At 48.3% G+C, this 20,707-nt stretch overlaps 1 protein-coding gene across 1 annotated transcript in view; it reads left to right on the top strand.

Annotated features, from left to right (window-relative positions):
• Positions 1 to 20,707, top strand: part of TRIP11 (thyroid hormone receptor interactor 11) — a 69,436-nt gene that overhangs the window by 45,397 nt on the left and 3,332 nt on the right. The window contains exons 16-19 of the mRNA XM_040332975.1: positions 7,910 to 7,991; positions 12,441 to 12,555; positions 15,182 to 15,304; positions 17,852 to 17,993. Coding sequence (XP_040188909.1) covers positions 7,910 to 7,991; positions 12,441 to 12,555; positions 15,182 to 15,304; positions 17,852 to 17,993 — 462 coding nt within the window. The remainder of the gene's footprint in view (positions 1 to 7,909; positions 7,992 to 12,440; positions 12,556 to 15,181; positions 15,305 to 17,851; positions 17,994 to 20,707) is intronic.

The raw sequence follows: 20,707 nt of genomic DNA, 5'->3' as shown, positions 1-20,707 counted from the left end.
GGATTATTTTTGTGGAAACTGACTGGAAGCGGACGGATGAGGGGCGCGTGCTGGCGGTTTTATGGTCGGACCTCTAGGGTTTTTTTTTTTTTTTTTTTTAACCCTTGGATTGCTTTTAACTTTGTAGGCTTTTATAGCCTTTGTTTATAGGGCTGTAAAGCAGCTGTTGTACATACTGATATAGATTAGATCGTCTTCCCATTAAAAGCAATTGCTGCATTTTGTATTACTGGGCTGACCTCCAGTCTTCAGTCTTGTCCTGGACTGAAATGACTTCCTCTGATTCCACTGCACACTGTAAGCTTTTCACCGTGTGCATTAGAAGCTGCAGCACGTCAGAGCCTGCCTCTTTTCCTGGCTGGAACACATCCCACATCATCTAGGGCAGGAGCAGGGGTAGGCGACCTCGGCCCTCCAGCTCCGAAAGACTGCTACAGCGCAGACCTGAATTGCCGGGAAGGCGTCCCTGGACGTCCTCCAGTGCTCAAGAGGCCTGCGCGCCCCCTGTGATCAGCGAGTCAATGAGACTCAGCCGATCACAGATCGGAGTAAGGGGTCGATCCCGACCCCCTTACCACGTGATCAGCTGTCGCCCAATGACAGCTGATCATGTGATGTAAACAGAGGCGGTAATCGGCTATTTTTCTCTTCCGTTCATGGACGGACACAGCAGCATTGACCTTAGGGTTATATACCTTCCTTCTAGGAGAGACTATCTCTCCTAGAAGGAAGGTATATAACGCTAAGGTCAATGCTGCTGTGTCCGTCCATGAACTCAGAAAAATGGATTTTACGGTGAGTACAAAAATCCTATTTTTCTCCTCGCGCTGATGGCGTGAAGAGGAAAAAAAATAACATCACCGGCGGCTGTCAGAGGGACATCGGTCCCGATGAAGGAGACGGGACTGATGCTCATCTTTGCCACCTGCCAGTGCACAACAGTGCCACCCATCAGTGCCCACAGTGCCGCCCATCATTGTCCACTACCAGTGCCGCCTTATCTGTGCCCACCAGTGCCGCCTCCTCAGCGCATATCAATGAAGGAGAAAAATTACCCGTCTGCAAAATTTTATAACAAACTATGAAACATGATTTCTTTTTTTTTTCTTCTTCAAAATTTTCCATTTTTTTTGTTTAGCAAGAAATAAAAACCCCAAGCGGTGATTAAATGCCACCAAAAGAAAGCTCTATTTGTGTGAAAAAAAATTATAAAAATGTCATTTGGGTACAACGGGCCAGATTCACGTAGAAATGGGCTACGCTGCGGCGGCATAACGTATCCCATTTACGTTACACCGCCGCAAGTTTTCAGCGTAAGTGCCTGATTCACAAAGCACTTGCCTGTAAACTTGCGGCGGTGTAACGTAAATCCGCCCGGCGCAAGCCCGCCTAATTCAAATGGGGCGGGGACCATTTAAATTAGGCGCGTTCCCGCGCCGAACGTACTGCGCATGCTCCGTCCCTAAAATTTCCCGACGTGCATTGCACTAAATGACGTCGCAAGGACGTCATTGGTTTCGACGTTGACGTAAATGGCGTCCAGCGCCATTTACGGACGACTTTCCCAAACAACGTGAAATTAAAAAATTCAACGCGGGAACGACGGCCATACTTGACATTGGTTAGACCACCTATAGGGCATGCTTAGTTTTACGCGACGTATCTCTACGGAAACTACGTAAATTTAGAGCGACGGGCAAAGCGGACATTCGTGAATCGGCGTAACTAGTGATTTACATATTCTACGCCGTCCGCAATGGAATCGCCACCTAGCGGCCGGCCTAGAATTGCAGCCTAAGATCCGACAGTGTAAGTCACTTACACCTGTCGGATCTTAGGGCTATCTATGCGTAACTGATTCTATGAATCAGGCGCATAGATACGACAATCGTATCTCAGAGATACGACGGCGTATCAGAAGATACGCTGTCGTATCTCTTTTGTGAATCTGGCCCAGCGTTTGTATTGTCATTCAAAGTGCGTCGGCACTGAAAGCTGAAAATTGGTCTGGGCAGGAGGGAGGTTAAGTGCCCGGGAAGGAAGTGGTTAAGGTAAAAAATGTTTGAGCTTTAAATATAAATGTAATATATTTTATCTAAATCTTTGTGGTTGAACTTTGTCTTGTTACATTGTCACTGTCTGACTTTGCCCGGGTGTGTTAGCTTTGTGAATTGAGCCTATTGTGTGGCACAATGTTTTCAGGACATGCAGCAGATCTGAGCATTGCTTATAAAAATCAGCCACATAGGGATTGATGTAAATCAGTCAGGACTTCCATGCCCCCCCCCCACCTATGTCTCTGTGTACCCGTCGCTTTGATCAGCTCGGTGAGCTTCAGGCATGAAAGAGTTACTTTCTGCTGTAGACTCTTAGGGGGGAAAAAAATCTTTTGACACCATTCCCAAATACATTCTCAGACACAGCCGCAGCCAGATCGCCTGAACAATCTCTTTATGGGCGCTTTGGCAGCCAGCGTGAAATTCATAGAAAGTCCCGGCCTGCCAGGAGCGCCGTAATGAATTGCCATAAATGGTTAACAAATTGATCCCGACCGCACTTCACTTCGCTTTTTTACAAGGCGGAATTAATTGCCTTCCTTGGAGGCGGTTTTATCCTTCGTGTTAATCTGCCAATTACTTGTATGATGCCAAATACATTGTCGTCTTTTGATTCTAAAGGTTGTTGCAGCTTTGGGATCATTTTTATTGTAGTTGCTAATGTTTAATGTTTTGGAGACCCCTTTGGGCATTAACCTGCCACCACTCTTTTCTGAGGTCACCCACATCATACCCCACTACCACCTCCTCCCTTGATGACCTCTTATAGACCTTACTCAGACACCACCACAATCTCCTCCCCTGATGACCTGTACAGACCACACACCAGACACCACCACAATCTCCTCCCCTGATGACCTGTACAGACCACACACCAGACGCCACCACAATCTCCTCCCCTGATGACCTGTACAGACCACACACCAGACACCACCACTATCTCCTCCCCTGATTACCTCTATAGACCACACACCAGACGCCACCACTATCTCCTGCCCTGATTACCTCTATAGACCCTACATCAGACCCCACATTCACCTCCTCCCCTGATGACCTCCCATAGACCAGACACCACCACTATCTCCTCCCCTGATGACCTGTACAGACCACACACCAGACACCACCACAATCTCCTCCCCTGATGACCTGTACAGACCACACACCAGACACCACCACTATCTCCTCCCCTGATGACCTGTACAGACCACACACCAGACACCACCACTATCTCCTCCCCTGATGACCTGTACAGACCACACACCAGACACCACCACAATCTCCTCCCCTGATGACCTGTACAGACCACACACCAGACACCACCACAATCTCCTCCCCTGATGACCTGTACAGACCACACACCAGACACCACCACTATCTCCTCCCCTGATTACCTCTATAGACCACACACCAGACGCCACCACTATCTCCTGCCCTGATTACCTCTATAGACCCTACATCAGACCCCACATTCACCTCCTCCCCTGATGACCTCCCATAGACCAGACACCACCACTATCTCCTCCCCTGATGACCTCCTATAGACCACACACCAGACACCACCACTATCTCCTGCCCTGATTACCTCCTATAGACCATACATCAGACCCCACATTCACCTCCTCCCCTGATGCCCTGTACAGACCCCACCAGTATCTCCTCCCCTGCTGACCGCTACAGACCCCACCACCTCCTCCCCTGATGCCCTGTACAGACCCCACCAGTATCTCCTCCCCTGCTGACCGCTACAGACCCCACCACCTCCTCCCCTGCTGACCTCTACAGACCCCACCACCTCCTCCCCTGCTGACCTCTACAGACCCCACCACCTCCTCCCCTGCTGACCTCTACAGACCCCGCCACCTCCTCCCCTGCTGACCTCTACAGACCCCGCCACCTCCTCCCCTGCTGACCTCTACAGACCCCTCCACCGCCTCCCCTGCTGACCTCTACAGACCCCGCCACCTCCTCCTCTGCTGACCTCTACAGACCCCGCCACCTCCTCCCCTGCTGACCTCTACAGACCTCTCCACCTCCTCCCCTGCTGACCTCTACAGACCTCTCCACCTCCTCCCCTGCTGACCTCTACAGACCCCACATCACGCCACCACCTCCTTCCACAAAGGCACCCGCAGTTCACACATCACAACTCGCTAACCACCCCCTTCTCTGGTGACACCTTACCATCACCTTTCCTGATGACACCCGCAGATCTCCGCAACAGACCCCCGGCGATACCTCCGTTCTGCATCACACACCCAGGTCTGCACAACAGGCTCTGCCACCGAATCCTCTGATGACACCCTCAGTTCTGCACATGAGAGCCCACCACCATCTCCTTCTTGGAGATATGCATATCAGATCGCCCCATCGCCTCCTCTTTTGACGACATCTGCAGATTTGCACATCAGGCCCTGCCATTATTTCCTTCCCTGATGACACTTGTAGCATGCACATCAGCTTTCCCCCCAGCACCTTTACTGATAACACTTGCGTACCGCACATAAGACCCCACTGCCACCTCTTTCCCTAATAAATCCCTCAGTCCACACATCGGATACCGCCACCACCCTCTTACAACAGGCCACCCCCCCCCCCCCAACTACCTCCATCACTGATTACACCCACATTAGACCTTACCACTACCTCCATCCCTGATTAGACCTTACCACTACCTTCATCCCTGATGACACCCATGGTCTGCATATCATACCCCCTCCCCCCACTAACTCCTTCTATGATGATACCTGTAGTCTACACATTGGATCCTGCTACTACCACCTTTCCTGATGACACTTATGGCCTGCACATCAAAACCCCCCTTTGCACCTCCTTCCCTAATGACACTTCCAGACCACATATTAGACCCTGCCACCACCTTATCTGCCGACACCCGCAGTCCACACACGTCACCTGGAAGCAGGCGTTTTCTTCAGCTTCCAGTAGCTGAACATTGCAGCATGGGAGTGAAAGGAAGGAAAGTCTTAGCTGCTCTGGTGAGCTTGGTGAAGGTGAACTTGTTGCTTGGCCCTGTATATGCAAAACATTGGTTCACTTGAAGTTCAGAAAAGACACAGCTGTGTATAAGAAAATGTCTTTATAGGTCAGGGATCTCCAAACTTTCTAAGGAAAGGCCCAGTTTACTGTCCTTCAGACTTTAGGGGGGCCGGACTGGTTAATGAGATTTGGATAGCCCTGGGTCGTCTTTATGGGGAACTGGTGCCAAACTGTCTGTGTGGGCACTGACCTGAGTCACTGAGGCTTGACTAGTTGTTATTGGCTTACTGTTGATTAGATCACTGTTAGGTGCTAGCTGTTGATTACCTTACTGTTTGTTAGCTGTTCATTTGATGTACTGATATTACTGTTTAAAGTTTGCATTGTTTAGGATAATGTGATGAAGCTCTTATCTTGTGTGGTATACATTCTGGGTGAGTGAGTAACTTTTATATAGCGATACAAATGCGAACTAAATCTCCTCAAGGCGCTTCCATCCAGTGTCGTCCTGATCGTTCAGAAGAGGTGGGTCTTAAGTTTTTTCCGGAAGGCCCGATGGTTTTCCTCCATGCGGATGTCCGTGGGTAGAGCATTCCATAGCCGTGGTCCTTGGACTGCAAATCTTCGCTCTCCTTTAGATTTGTAGCAGGTCGTAGGGATGTGGAGGGGGTTTTGGTTAGTTGACCGGAGGGCACGACTAGGGTTGTAGTGTTTTATTTTCTCGCACAGGTATTGAGGAGCGTTTCCTTTGTGTGCATTTGTGGGTGAGTCAGAGGGTCTTGAATGTAACCCAATCCTTTACTGTTAGCCAATGTAGGGACCTCAGGGACTGGGTGATTGGTTCCCAAGGTTTTTTTCTCCTTACCAGTCTGTATGCTGTGTTCTGGATGACTTGTAGACGCAAAATCTGTTATTTGGGTAGTCCTAGGTAGAGGGAGTTTGCGTAGTCGAGTCGGGAATTAATGATTGTTCCAACCACTACTGCTCTGTCCTCTCCCGGGATGAAGGGGATGAGTCTATGTACCAGGGCGGAGAAGATGGTGAGATCCGCTGACTACTGATCCTATTTGTGCGTCCATTGTCATGTCTGAGTCAAAGTTGACTCCGAGACTTTTGACTTTGGTGCTCGGGGTGATGATTTGCCCAAGTTTTCACTAAAGGGTTCCAGTTCACATTTAAGCTAGTGTCGTCTAGTTCTTGGATACAATGCTCCGCTATAATTCCTGGTTCCAGTGGAGGAAGCTGTATCTTGGCGGAGGCACCCAGGGTGGGTGCCTGGCGGTTTGTCACATTTTTACATTGTCTGTCTCCTTTGAGTTGACTGTTTATATGCATCAGCTTATGATATCTGGAAAATGCGACAGTCATGTCACACCCAATACATGTGCACTGGAAGGGCTGCCTGGTGAAGGTGCCAGTCATGACATGTCCTACCCATCTTTATACAATGGCTGCCCCGTTGGAGCAGCAGAGTTGTCCAGTGTCCCCAGTAGCCAATCAGAATGCCTTTTTAGCTGCTCATTGTGAGACTCCTGAGAGACGATTGGTTGAGGTAGGTTCCAATACTACGATTGGTTTAGCAGGCAAATTATACTAAACAATAGCAGGGATGTGAAATCCCAATCCCCCCATGTTACCCTTCACCAGAGAACGTTGTTGGCACATTACGGCTCACATCATCTTTCTTCCAGTTTTCATAAATCATTCCGCTTGTTTGATTAATCTCAGCTGTTTCTCCGGGGGGTTGGTGGTGGAATCGGTGTTACCCCTCACATGCCGCCTGGATCCAGACATTGACATATATGGACTTAGTGTATATCATTCCTATTTATTTGCTCTGAGAACTTCTCACGCCTTGTTGCAGAATCCACCGGGGGAATATTTAAGGTCATTTAGTAATCAGGCAAACATTCCATTTCTGTCAGGAAAAAAAAAATCAAGATATAGTATGAAAACAATAGAGAACTCCTGGCCCCGTCTGCAGGAATGAAAATAACTTGGTCTTGGGATTTTCTTCTTGAGAAACATGCGGATACACACACCCCGGCATCGAACTGTCACACTTTTGTGGCTTGGATTACAGCAGGGGTGCCCAACCTTTCCAAGGCCAGGGGCCACTTAAAGTGGAGGTTCACCCAATAACTCAATTTTTAACATTAGATTGAGGCTCATTTTGTGAAGGGGAATCGGGTGTTTTTTTTTTTAATCAAAGCCGTACTTACCGTTTTAGAGAGCGATCTTCTCCGCCGCTTCCGGGTATGGGCTGCGGGACTGGGCGTTCCTATTTGATTGACAGGCTTCCGACGGTCGCATACAGCGCGTCACGATTTTCCTGCTGGTGGCTGCTAGTTGTAATCATTGTGTTCTGCCAGCTGGGAAGGCCCCCTCGTGCCTAACACCCAGTGACTGTTTTGATGGGTCAATCAAGTGATTTTCTGTCCTTCCACCTGTGGAATGGGTGCTCCACCTGTGGCCCCTCCAGCTGTTGCGGAACAACACGTCTCATTAGGCATTGCAAGGCTGACAGTTACAAGCATGACTCCCAAAGGCTAAAGTATGATGGAACTTGTAATTCTGCAACAGCTGGAGGGCCACAGGAAGAGCACCCATGACTATGACTTGCCTTGGGGGTGGGGGGGGGGTGCAGTTGTCACTGGAACAGGAAAGAATTATAGGAGACAAGGCCAATCCCCCTGCACAAGGAGAGAGAGCAGCAGTGAGCGGTCTTTATTACAGGAAGTCTCACGCTGGTCTCCTGCACAGATCTGGAAGAAAATACAAAATGAATGTGTATAGATAAACTGATTTATTTGGCAGAATTGGTACCCCAGTGACCTGAGCTTTTCTGTCTCTTTCAGGTGATCTGAAGCAGGAGATGCTGGATGATGCTCAGAATAAGCTCATGAATCTGATCCACAGCACCGAGGGGAAGGTGGACAAGTAAGTGACTCTCTGCATTGTCAAAGACTTGTACTAATGTTCTACACACAGTGCCTGTTCATGTGAATGGGTCCCTTTTATAGAGGATACACAGCAATCCTTGGGCCAGATTCACAAAGATACGACGGTGTATCTACAGATACACCATCGTATCTCTGACGTAAACTGGTCCTATCTATGCGCCTGATTCATAGAATCAGATACGCATAGATAGGGCTAGATCCGATAGTGTTACAATGTGTTACACTGTCGGATCTTTTTTTCAATTTAAAAATGGCGCGGCGGCGTTCCCACTCATTTACGATAAATAATATGTAAATCAGCGAGATACGCAAATTCACGAACGTACGCGGACCCGTCGCAGTGTTCTTACGTCGTTTCCGTAGCGGTTTTCCGTCGTATACTTGCCCCTTCTTTTATCAGGCGCAGCCAATGTTAAGTATAGCCGACGTTCCCGCGTCGAATTTAAATTTTTTAACGTCGTTTGCGTAAGTCGTTCTCGAATACGGACGGACATCGTTTACGTAAGCGTCGCAACCACTGACGTCCTAGCGACGTCAGTGGGAGCAATGCGCGCCGGGAAATTCCCCGGACGGCGCCTGCGCATTTAAATCGGCGCGGGAACGCGCCTGATTTAAATAGTACACTCCCCTAGCCGCAGAATTTGAATTCCGCCGGGGGATTTAGGATCCGCCGTCGCAAGTTTGGAGGGAAGTTGTTTGTGAATTAGCCACTTGCCTCCTAAACTTGCGGGAGCGAATCTTAATTCACGTAGAACGAGCGGATCTATAGATCCGCTGCGCTACGTGAATCTGGCCCCTTGTGTCTTTCAGGGCTCGTATACTTGCTTCAAAATTTTGCATTGGGCACGCTTTTCTAAAGTGCTCTGAATGGCAATCAAAGCCCCTGTCACTAAACAAAATGGTCATCTTACAGTCCTGTTCACACGTTTTGTTTGCTTCACTTCCTTGATGCTTTATTGGTGCTTCAAAGCGTCTCCAAAGCCTCCATAGAAGTCTGACATTGATTGCTTACAGCACCTGCAGCATTTGAGGGGCTTTTATTCAGTTAGATTTGCTTTGGAGGTATTGCAGGTATGAGATATCCCAGGATGCACTGGGAAACCAACTAGGGAACTGGAAAGATGTCATCAGCAGTCGCTCGTGTGTATATATTCTGGGAGTGTCTGGTGCAGACGTTGCATCAGCGTGAAGCAGCAGGAAGGTGAGCGGGGTCCGGACTGGAGCAGAACTAGCATATGGCACATAAGGTGTGCAATATAGCAACACTTTAGTAGAAGGCAAGTGGAACTGAGCAGCAGAGGATCAGCAGCGCTGGGGGACCAGAGCAGGAGAAACTAGCAGTGTCGCACATGGTGCTAAGCATTGGTGCAATATAGCCAGAGATAAGTGGGGACCAAGGAGAGGCGGGAGCATCAGCAGAGCTGAGGGTTACTACTGAGTGGGGCATTAGCAGAGCTGGGAGTTACTACTGAAAGGGGGATCGGCAAAGCTGCGGGCACTACGGAGTGGGGATCGGCAAAGCTGCGGGCACTACGGAGTGGGGATCGGCAAAGCTGGGGGCACTTCGGAGTGGGGATCGGCAAAGCTGGGGGCACTACGGAGTGAGGATCGGCAAAGCTGGGGGCACTACGGAGTGGGGATCGGCAAAGCTGGGGGCACTACGGAGTGAGGATCGGCAAAGCTGGGGGCACTACGGAGTGGGGATCGGCAAAGCTGGGGGCACTACGGAGTGGGGATCGGCAAAGCTGGGGGGCACTACGGAGTGGGGATCGGCAAAGCTGGGGGGCACTACGGAGTGGGGATCGGCAAAGCTGGGGGGCACTACGGAGTGAGGATCGGCAAAGCTGGGGGCACTACGGAGTGAGGATCGGCAAAGCTGGGGGCACTTTTTCTTTTTTTTCAACCTGCAAAGACCATGGCCTCTAATATCTTCAAGGCTCTGTCATTGGTCTACCGATAACTGCTTCGTACCTCAGAGATCAGTAGCTTCCATCTGAAGAGTCTTGGGCATTCTGTACTGCTACTTTTTTTTTCCAAAGATTTATAAACTTAAAATAAATGGGCTGCATGTATTCTTTGTGATTTATCTCCCCATGAACTGCAGGGTCTGTAATTGGTGTATAGTGTGTCCATGCTAGCAGGAAGGGTAACGGGTTGTGAGTTCTGACTGACAGGTATGAGGAGCTGTGCGAAAAACAATAACTTTCCGAATGTTACATTTTCGTACATATCCAGGGAGGGTTTTTTTTATTAAACCCCCCTGTATGGATCTGGTTTGTGGGGATTTCTCCCCGTCCTCCAGACTCTGGTATCTGGTTTGTGGGGATCTCTCCCTGTCCTCCAGATTCTTGTATCTTGTTTGTGGGGATCTCTCCCCGTCCTCCAGACTCTCGTATCTGGTTTGTAGGGATCTCCCCCGTCCTCCAGACTCTCGTATTTTGTTTTTGGGGATCTCCCCCCCCCGTCCTCCAGACTCTCGTATCTTGTTTGTGGGGATCTCCCCCCCCCCCGTCCTCCAGACTCTCATATCTTGTTTGTGGGGATCTCCCCGTCCTCCAGACTCTGGTATCTGGTTTGTGGGGATCTCTCCCCGTCCTCCAGACTCTGGTATCTGGTTTGTGGGGATCTCTCCCCGTCCTCCAGACTCTCGTATCTGGTTTGTGGGGATCTCCCCCGTCCTCCAGACTTTCGTATCTGGTTTGTAGGATCTCCCCCGTCCTCCAGACTCTCGTATTTTGTTTTTGGGGATCTCTCCCCCCCCCCCCCCCCCCCGTCCTCCAGACTCTCGTATCTTGTTTGTGGGGATCTCCCCCCCCCCCGTCCTCCAGACTCTCATATCTTGTTTGTGGGGATCTCCCCGTCCTCCAGACTCTAGTATGTGGGGATCTCTCCCAGTCCTTCAGACTCTCGTATCTGGTATGTGGGGATCTCCCCCCCCCCGTCCTCCAGACTCTCGTATCTGGTTTGTGGTCTTTATTTCCATCCTGGGATCAGAGAAATGTAAAATGTCCAACATGTTGATCGCCAGGGGCTGCCGAGCGATTGATCCCACATGTGTGTTCTCGGCTTGTTGTAAACTGTCTGCAGAACCGAATCTTCCCAGCAGGAGGAAAACAAGAATTATTATTTCCTGGGGATCGTCTGCTACTCGCTGTGTATAATGTGGAGGAGAAAAGCTTCCAGTAGAGATCGGTGAGGGATTTTCGGTAGTGTATTGGGGTTGGTGAAAGTCCGTTGCTCTGGGTTACTGCATATTGATGCATCTCTATAAGATCGTCCGGCTCCTGTTCTCGTTCTTCCACATAGCATGTTCCTTCAAGTTTTTGTAAAGGCTAAAGCTTTTTTACCTCCATGCATTCTATGAATGAAGGTAAAAAAATAAATAAAAACCTTCTCTGTGTCCCCCCCCCCCTTAAATACTTACCTGAGCCCCATCTCCATCCAACAAGGTGTATGAGAGCCTCGGCTCTCCAGGCACTTTCCGGGTGAACCTTCACTTTAAGGAATATAATTTCTTTACTCTTAACAAACCATGTGCAGTGCAGCGTCACCATATTACTGACGTGACAGTGATCCGGGACGCTGACTAGTGACTGTGTGTGAAATATTAATAATTATTTTTCTTTTTCTTCTTCTTCCTCCATTAAACCTTGCTTACTACTGCGACGCTATGCTTGGTCACAGCTATTACACGGTACAGGTCTGCTGTGAATGGCCTCTGAACCATGTGATCACTGTGGCCAATCACAGTGATCACAATAGTACACACAATGGCTATGAATAAAAGCCGTTGTTGACAACTGATATGTGATTGGTCACAGCTATAACATGGTACTAGGGGGCGCATACAGCAGCCCGGTGAAATGATCCGTGCTCCGCTGTGTACAGTGGATACAGTAGGTCAAGGATTTCGCCACTATGCACCCCCTACGGTACGCAAATGGGAGTACATTCTATTGCATCCTCACAGAATAACAGTGTTCCCACTTGGCCGTTGTGTGTGTGTGTGTGTGTGTGTTTTTTTTTTATTTTTTAACTTATTTTTCTCCCTTTCAGTCTGTTAAATATACCCTTTACAAGCATGTTATCCAGTAAGTACAAAAAAAAAAGTTAATCCTGACAAATCTTTTGAGCTGATGGCATTCAGCACAGAAAGTTACATTGTCCTCTGCTATCCGAGGACTACAGAACCCCTCTCCTCTGTTATAGGAAAGAGGAAAGTGGCAGAGTCCTGTAGTTCTGTTTATCTTGATGGCATACAGTGAGTGATCATTGTCATCCTAGGACAGGAAATGTGTTGCTGGCAGGATCACCCAAAAATACAGCCGCCACACCCCAGAACTGTGAAGCTGCAATATATTGTATTTGTTTTTGGGTCTAGAGATGCTTTTACTCTATTCTTTCTTTTTATCTTTTTTTTTTTCAGGCTCTTAATGCGGAATCTGTTTGTCGGGCACTTCCACACCCCAAAAAACAAGCGTCCCGAGGTCCTGCGTTTAATGGGCACCATCCTCGGACTTCAGAAAAACGAGGTGGATGAGGTGTGTATGGAGATCCTTGACTTGCAGTGTGTCCATCATTGTATATCTGACCATTGCATTGTACAATACAACAAGGGATGTGCTGTGATGAGACCCCTGGCTGAATTATATTGTGACTGCAGAGCTGACAATCAGCCTTAAAACTTGATGGCAACAAAAAACGACGTATTAAAGCTGATTTCCAGGAATTCAGCTTCTTTGTAAAAAAAAAAAAAGTGCAGGCAATCCATGAGTTGAGTCCAGCGAGATGCATGACACCTTCTGGACTTATCTCTATTATTTAATAACGGGCACAGCTTCTCCATAGACTCTGCTGCTGAAGGAGCTGAAACCAAAAAGGTCCAGCATTGGAGCTCCTGGAATTATAGTGATAGGTTTATGGAGCTCCTGGAAGACCGCCATCACTATAATTCCACGATATGCCAAATAATAAAGAAGAACTTGGACAGCCGCACTCCAAAAAACGTTATTTTTAATAAAACTGGTCACAAAAAATACATGCCACAGCAAAAAATAGGACAGAACCTGATGCGTTTCACACTATAACTCAGTGCTTAATCATAGCTCTGACTAAGCACCAAGTTAGTGTGAAACGCGTCAGCTTCTGTCCTATTTTTTGCTGTGGCATGTATTTTTTGTGACCAGTTTTATTAAAAGGAACGTTTTTGGAGTGCGGCTTTCCAAGTTCTTCTTCTTTATTATACTGGAACTTTTTGGTTTCAGCTCCTTCAGCAGCAGAAGCTGTGTCCGCTACTCCCCTGCCCATTCACAGAAGCCATTGTATGAAGTGAACTAATTCACAAAATACAAAGGCTTCTGTGAATGGGCAGCAGGGGGAGGGCAGGCATAAACTTCTATGTGTGCTTCTCTCAGAGGCCCAAGACTCTTCTGTGGGAGTGCAATATACCTGTCAGATGTAAACCGAGGTAAGTTCAGGAGGTGCCATGCACCTGGTTGGACTTAACTCTGTGTGCCGTCACTTAGGCTGTACTTCTCCATTCAGATTTCAATGTTGCTGTGCATACAATTAGTCATCATAATAAGCATTTCACATTTTCCTCAATGTTGTATTCCCAGTAATCTACTCATTGTTTATAGTTCTTGTACAGCTAGTACACGTGCTATAATCTGTCTTTTTATATTTGCTCCCTGTAATGCTATACACAGCAGACTGAGGGGCAGCAGAATGAGAACTTGTAAGGGCTCTATTGTGTTTGGTGTCTAAAATTGCAGACATGCTTACAGGTCTGGAATCACAGGTACTACCTCATTTAACCTCTTAAGGCTGGTGCGTCCCGGCCCTTTAAGAGGTTTATGATTGACTGTCATGGCAGTTACGTGATCCAAAAACAAGTAGCTAGGTAGGAGGGTGCATGTGATCAGCACAGGGACAATTGGCGCTGTCCAGACTGAGGTCAGGGGTCATGCAGTCTCATAGGACAGTCAGAGGAGAATGAAAACTCCTACAAGCTTTAACCAGACACTGATAGAAGTCACAAGACTGCTATATACTGCTGATGAGAAAAGGTGTTCAGCAGTATATATTTACTAAAATAATTGCATTTCCATGTTCTCTGTACTGTGGGAGAGCAGGGGGTTAGCGAGTGCAGAGTCCCGGGGAGAGCAGGGGGTTAGCGAGTGCAGAGTCCCGGGGAGAGCAGGGGGTTAGCGAGTGCAGAGTCCCGGGGAGAGCAGGGGGTTAGCGAGTGCAGAGTCCCGGGGAGAGCAGGGGGTTAGCGAGTGCAGAGTCCCGGGGAGAGCAGGGGGTTAGCGAGTGCAGAGTCCCGGGGAGAGCAGGGGGTTAGCGAGTGCAGAGTCCCGGGGAGAGCGGGTGTAGCGAAAATCCTCACTTCCTGTTCTTCTGTCTGTAACTCCACACAGTAATGTGAGGCTTTCTCCCTGGTGTGGAGAAAGCCTCTTGAGGGGGCGAGCAGGCAAGTCAGGACACTCTCTACTTTGCAGATAGAGAAAGGAGATGTGTGTTAGTGGGTGTCCTGACACTCCTGCTCGCCCCCTCCCCCCTCAAGAGGTTTTCTCCACACCAGGGAAAAAGCCTTGCATTACTGTGTGGAGGACTGCACTAAGGTAAAGGAAGCTATTTAGGAAATATTTTTTTTACCTTTACAACCCCCTTTAAGTAAAGCTTGTCCCATCTCCAGGCTGTGACTGAACAGTGAATGGAAAGTAGCAGACTGAGCTCATATGTCACTCTGCTCTCTCCCCCTGTCACATGCTGGCTGCACCTTCCTCTCCCAGTCTGAGCTCCGCTATGAAACGACTGCAGTAGGACAGATGCTAGGTTGAATTCCGGGATTGGTACTGCTTGCAGAAGTCACCTGTTTACCCCATCCTCTGTGTAACATGGACCAAGAAGAGGGTGTGACTGATATGTTCGGGAGGTTTCCTCCCTCAGAATAGGGGGGGGGGGGTGCGGGTGACCCTGTCCTGGTCGGGGGGGGGGGGTGCTGGTGACCCTGTCCTGGTCGGGGGGGGGGGGTGCGGGTGACCCTGTCCTGGTCGGGGGGGGGGGGGGTGCGGGTGACCCTGTCCTGGTCAGGAGGGGTGGAGGTCCCAGAATGTGTAAGTTGTCTTTGCTGAGATCTTTCTGTGGTGGTTTTTCTTGCAGCTTCTGGTGGAGGAAACCCGCGGTGTGACGAGGTGGGTGACGGGTTGGCTCGGAGGATCACCAAACGCCAAGAGTGTCCCCAACACCCCGCAGAGACCGAGTCACGTGTCCGTGCTGAACAATGTGAGTCTGTTGTATGTCACGTGTGTTACAGAAAACCTTTCCATGTTTATTATACTATGATGTCATCACTGGATCTCTGCGCTTCTCTATGCGAGGCAGGTGGGAGGGACTTTGCAGAAAACATCAAAGCACCCTCAGTACTCCCCTCGAGCCCTCAACTCTAATTCAAGCAGTGGGCTGGCTCATGGGAGGAGTTATGCAATTTTTTTAAAATGCTTTGATGGGTGGGTGAGAGTCCGGAGGAGACTAGGCTGGCTTCATGCACACCACACTAGGTAACGCCCACCACACTAGGTAACGCCCACATGCTGATCCTGAGCCTCCATGATGGAAAGAACCACAACCCAGTGAATGAAAGGGGCGGGGCCAGGAATGATCGGGCGCGGCGAGGAAAGAACCACAATGCAGTGAATGAAAGGGGCGGGGCCAGGAATGATCGGGCTGGGGAGGAAAGAACCAGGAAATAAGGCGGGCTCTATGTAAGGAATACCGTATATACTCGAGTAAAAATAAAAACCGCAGAGGTGATCAAATACTACCAAAAGAAAGCTCTATTTGTGGGGGGAAAAGGACGCCAATTTTGTTTGGGCGCCACGTCGCACGACCGCGCAATTGTCAGTTAAAGCAAAGTGCCGAATCGCAAAAACTGGCCTGGGCATTTAGCTGCCTAAAGGTCCGGGGCTTAAGTGGTTAAACTCGAGTCTCCCGCTGTGTCATGCCGTCTTAACTGTAGTTGGCGGCCGTTGCCGGGTGTACTGTGCATGCACGAGCGCGTCCACTAGAACGTCTTTCTTGATGTGTGATAGGGAATTATCGCACGTTAAAACGAAGGCCGCGCAGGCGCGGTGCAGTGGCTAGTGGGTTTGATGGGTTGATGACCTGCAGCAGAAAGACGCTCTCGTGTATGCGCTAGCGCATGCGCAATACACCCGGTTGGAGAAGTTGGAACTTTTGACAGAACAACGCCAACTGCAGTTGCATGACACAGCGGGAGATCAAAGGTACATGAGGCTGCAGGTGGGCACTGTTGAGACAGGTGGGCAAAGTGAGGCTGCAGATGGGCACTGATGAGACAGGTGGGCACAGTGAGACTGCAGATGGGCTCTGATGAGACAGGTGGGCACAGTGAGGCTGCAGGTGGGCACTAATGAGACAGGTGGGCACAGTGAGGCTGAAAATGGGCACTGATGAGACAGGTGGGCACAGTGAGGCTGCAGATAGGCACTGATGAGACAGGTGGGCACAGTGAGGCTGCAGATGGGCACTGATGAGACAGGTGGGCACTGATGAGACAGGTGGGCACAGTGAGGCTGCAGATGGGCACTGGTGAGACAGGTGGGCACAGTGAGGCTGAAAATGAACACAGTAAAGCTTGCAATGGGCATTGTTGACCCTCTTTTTCCACTTGCAGTACCAGAGCTCCATGTCCTGTCGGGGAGAGGAGACAGATGCTGTGTCCCTTGTACATAGGAACACAGCATCGGTCACCTCCCCCAGTCAGTCCCCCTCCCCCCACAGTAAGAATCACTCCCAGGATACACATTTAACCCCTTCCTCGCCCCCTAGTGTTAAACCCTTCCCTGCCAGTGACATTTATACAGTAATTAGTGCATTTTTATAGCACTGTTCGCTGTATTAATGTGAATGGTCCCAAAAATGTGTCAAAAGTGTCCGATGTGTCCTCCCCAGTATCGCAGTCCTGACAAAATTCGCAGATCGCCGTATTACTAGTAAAAAAATAAATAAAAAAAAGTCAGAATTCTATCCCCTATTTTGTAGCCACTATAACTTTTGCGCAAACCAATCACTATACTATTTTTTTTTTTTTTTTTTTACCAAAAATATGTAGAATACATCTCGGCCTAAACTGAGGGAAAAAAAACGTTTTTTTTTCTTTAAAAAATGGGACATTTATTATAGCAAAAAGTAAAAAATATATTTATTTTTTCAAAATTGTCGCTTTTTTTGTTTATAGCGCAAAAAAATTTAAACTGCAGAGGTGATCAAATACCACCAAAAGAAAGCTCTATTTGTGGGGGAAAAAAAGGACACCAATTTTGTTTGGGAGGCACGTCGCACGCCCTGCGCAATTTTAATTTAAAGCGACGCAGAGCTGCAATCGCTCATCCCTCGGCTGCACCCGCCGCCATCCTCAGGGAATCAGGAAGTGAAGCGTTGTTGCTTCACTGCCCGCTTTCCTACTGCGCATGCGCGAGTAGCGCGCCGTGCCGTCACTGATCCTCTCTCCTGGGAACAGTGTGTTTCCCAGAAGACGGGGGACGGGGGGGTGCAGGTAGGGGCGTGGCTTCCGCAGTTGCGTATTTCAGGAAGTGGGTGTAAATATGTCTTAGACGGGTATCTGCACCCTGCTCCCCCCTGAAAGGTGCCAAATGTGACACCGAAGGGGGGGGGGTTCCGAAAAGCGGAAGCTCAATTTTTGGGTGGAGATCCGCTTTAATAACGCAAAATTTCAGGATTTTTACATATTTAAAAAAAATGTATTTAAATCTTCAAAATGTTTAAAAATTTATTTTTTCCTTGCTTCAGTCATTTTCAGAGCTGTTTGTCAAGTTCCTGGAGGTAGAATCCCTGCCGAAACCTGCTCCACTCAGGATGACGATGCACGACATGCCACCCTCGGGCACTTCCAGCGGGACTCAGAGCTCCAGCGGGTCTGCAGCGCTGCCAGGTAAGTGAAAGAGGGATAAAAATGTTATAAATTGTGGATAAAAGTGTGGTTACATATGCAGCCTCGGTTTCCTGCTCTGTAGTAATGTGCAGATAAGGATGTCCGTCTAAAGAGTTATAATAAGACTACATACAGAAACAATGATAAATGTAAATCGTACATCCTACATATGTGTCAAAACTTTATTCGTATCTACAATGGGGAAAATAATGATTTGATCTCCTGCAGATTTTGTTAGTTTGCCCACTTACATAGAAATGAAGGGTCTATCATTTTTATCATAGGTGTATTTTAAATGATAAAGACAAAGGGCCAGATTCATAGCCGAGATACGGCGGAGTATCTCAGATACTCGGTCGTATCTCAGAGTATCTATGCGCCTGATTCATAGAATCAGTTACGCATAGATATCCCTAAGATCTGACAGGTGTAATTGTTTTACACTGTCGGATCTTAGGATGCAATACCGCGGCCGCCGCTGGGTGGAGTTCGCGTCGTAAACCAGCGTTGGGTATGCAAATTAGTAGTTACGGCGATCCACGACGGTTTTTCGCGTTCGCTACGTCGCTGCTAGTCTAGTTTCCTGTCGCAAAGTTAGTCGTCGTTTTAGGTGCCCTAACTTTAGACAGCACACGTATGTGCTGTTTAAAGTATGGCCGTCGTCCCCGCGACGAAATGTAAAACATTTTTTGGCTTGCGTAAAACGTCCGGGAATACGAAATTACGCTACGCACGTCGTCGCCGTTCGAAAAAATGACGTCACTTCGCGCAAAGCACGGCGGGAATTTCGAAACGGAGCATGCGCAGTAGGTCCGGCGCGGCAGCGCGCCTAATTTAAATGGCACACGCCCCTTTGAATTACGCGGGCTTACGCCGGAGGCTGCCAGCGTAAGTTTTCACGCAAGTGCTTGGTGAATCAGGCACCTGCGATGAAAACTTGCGGCGGTGTAACGTATCTACGATACATTACGCCGCCGCGATTCTACGTGAATCTGGCCCAGAATATCAACCAAAAATCCAGAAAAAAAAAAACAAATGTTATAAATTGAGTTGCAGTTCAGTGAGTAAAATAAGTATTTGATCCCCAAGCAAAACATGACTTAGTAGTTGGTGGAGAATCCCTCGTTGGGAAGCACAGAGGTCAGACGTTTCTTGCAGTTGGTGATCAGGTCTCCACACATCTCAGGAGGGATTTTGTTCCACTCTTCTTTACAGATCTTCTCTAAATCCTTAAAGGGGTTGTAAAGGTAAAAAATGTTTCTCTTCCGTTCATGGACGGACACAGCATCCTTTGACAGTAGGGTTATATCCGCTTCCTTTAGGAGAGTTTAAACTCTACTGGAAGGAAGGTGCATAACCCTACTGTCAAAGGATACTGTGTCCGTCCATGAACTCAGAGAAATGGATTTTACGGTGAGTACAAAAATCCTATTTTCCCCTAAATATCTTCCTTTACCTTAGTGCAGTCCTCCTTCACTTACCTCATCCTTCCATTTTGCTTTTAAATGTCCTTATTTCTTCTGAGAAATCCTCACTTCCTGTTCTTCTGTCTGTAACTCCACACAGTAATGCGAGGCTTTCTCCCTGGTGTGGAGTGTCGTGCTCGCCCCCTCCCTTGGACTACAGGAGAGTCAGGACGTTCACTAACACACAGCTCCTTTATCTGTAACTTAAAGAGCGTCCTGACTCTCCCGTAGTCCAAGGGAGGGGGCGAGCACGACACTCCACACCAGGGAGAAAGCCTTGCATTACTGTGTGGAGTTACAGACAGAAGAACAGGAAGTGAGGATTTATCAGAAGAAATAAGGACATTTAAAAGCAAAATGGAAGGATGAGGTAAGTGAAGGAGGACGGCACCAAGGTAAAGGAAGCTATTTAGGAAAAACAAATTGTACCTTTACAACCCCTTCAAGTATTGAAGGAGCTTAAAGGGGGAGTTGGGAGGAGATCATTGTGTTCTATAGCATCAGGGATTCTTCTCAGCAGGTGATTATCCCTCATATTTTTTTTTCTTTGCCGCAATCTCTTGGAGCCTCTTTGTAGCCACTTCCTGTCTACATGCACTCCAGCAATGTCTTTTGTGGCATTTCTCAGGGTAGGTTGCCTTAGAGATGTTTTGGAACTACATTTCCCATGATGCTCATGCACTCTGCAGTGTAGTTGAGCATCATGGGAAATGTAGTTCTAAAACATCTGGGGTGCCAAGGTTCTCCATCACTGCCTTAGAGTGACAACAGTTTTCCATGTCTGTATAATATGTTGAAATGGAGGAAATCCTTTGAGCTGGTGACAACCCTGAAGCACAGCTGGCAGACAGGGACAGAGCATTGTTGCCCTGTAACAGGAAGTGCCTGAACCGGGACCTTCATGGCAGGATCACCAGGGAAAGCTGCACATTTTTATAATGTAATTTTCTAAAGCCTGTTAAAGCTTGCAGGGGATTCTAGGGGTGATTGGGTTTCCATTTCCCCAAAGAAAATAGCAGTCATCGGACCTTTTCTATGTATGTATATGATATGACAGAACAGACATAATGTGACGCTAATCAGTATATTCATCATCTGAATGAGACACAATAATGTATCTGAGCGGCATTACTGTCAGATCTGGATTGATTTATAGATCATCTCTCAGGCAAGTAACCCCGTCGTCAGATGGAAAACAGGCCCCAGTAATTGCTTCCAGAGATCTTCATTCCCCAATATGACAAGGAA

The sequence above is a fragment of the Rana temporaria genome, chromosome 13 (assembly GCF_905171775.1).
Source record: "Rana temporaria chromosome 13, aRanTem1.1, whole genome shotgun sequence".
Lineage (NCBI taxonomy): Eukaryota > Metazoa > Chordata > Amphibia > Anura > Ranidae > Rana > Rana temporaria.
The sequence above is the reverse complement of the archived record's forward strand: the minus strand, read 5'-3'. Positions and strand labels throughout refer to the sequence as shown.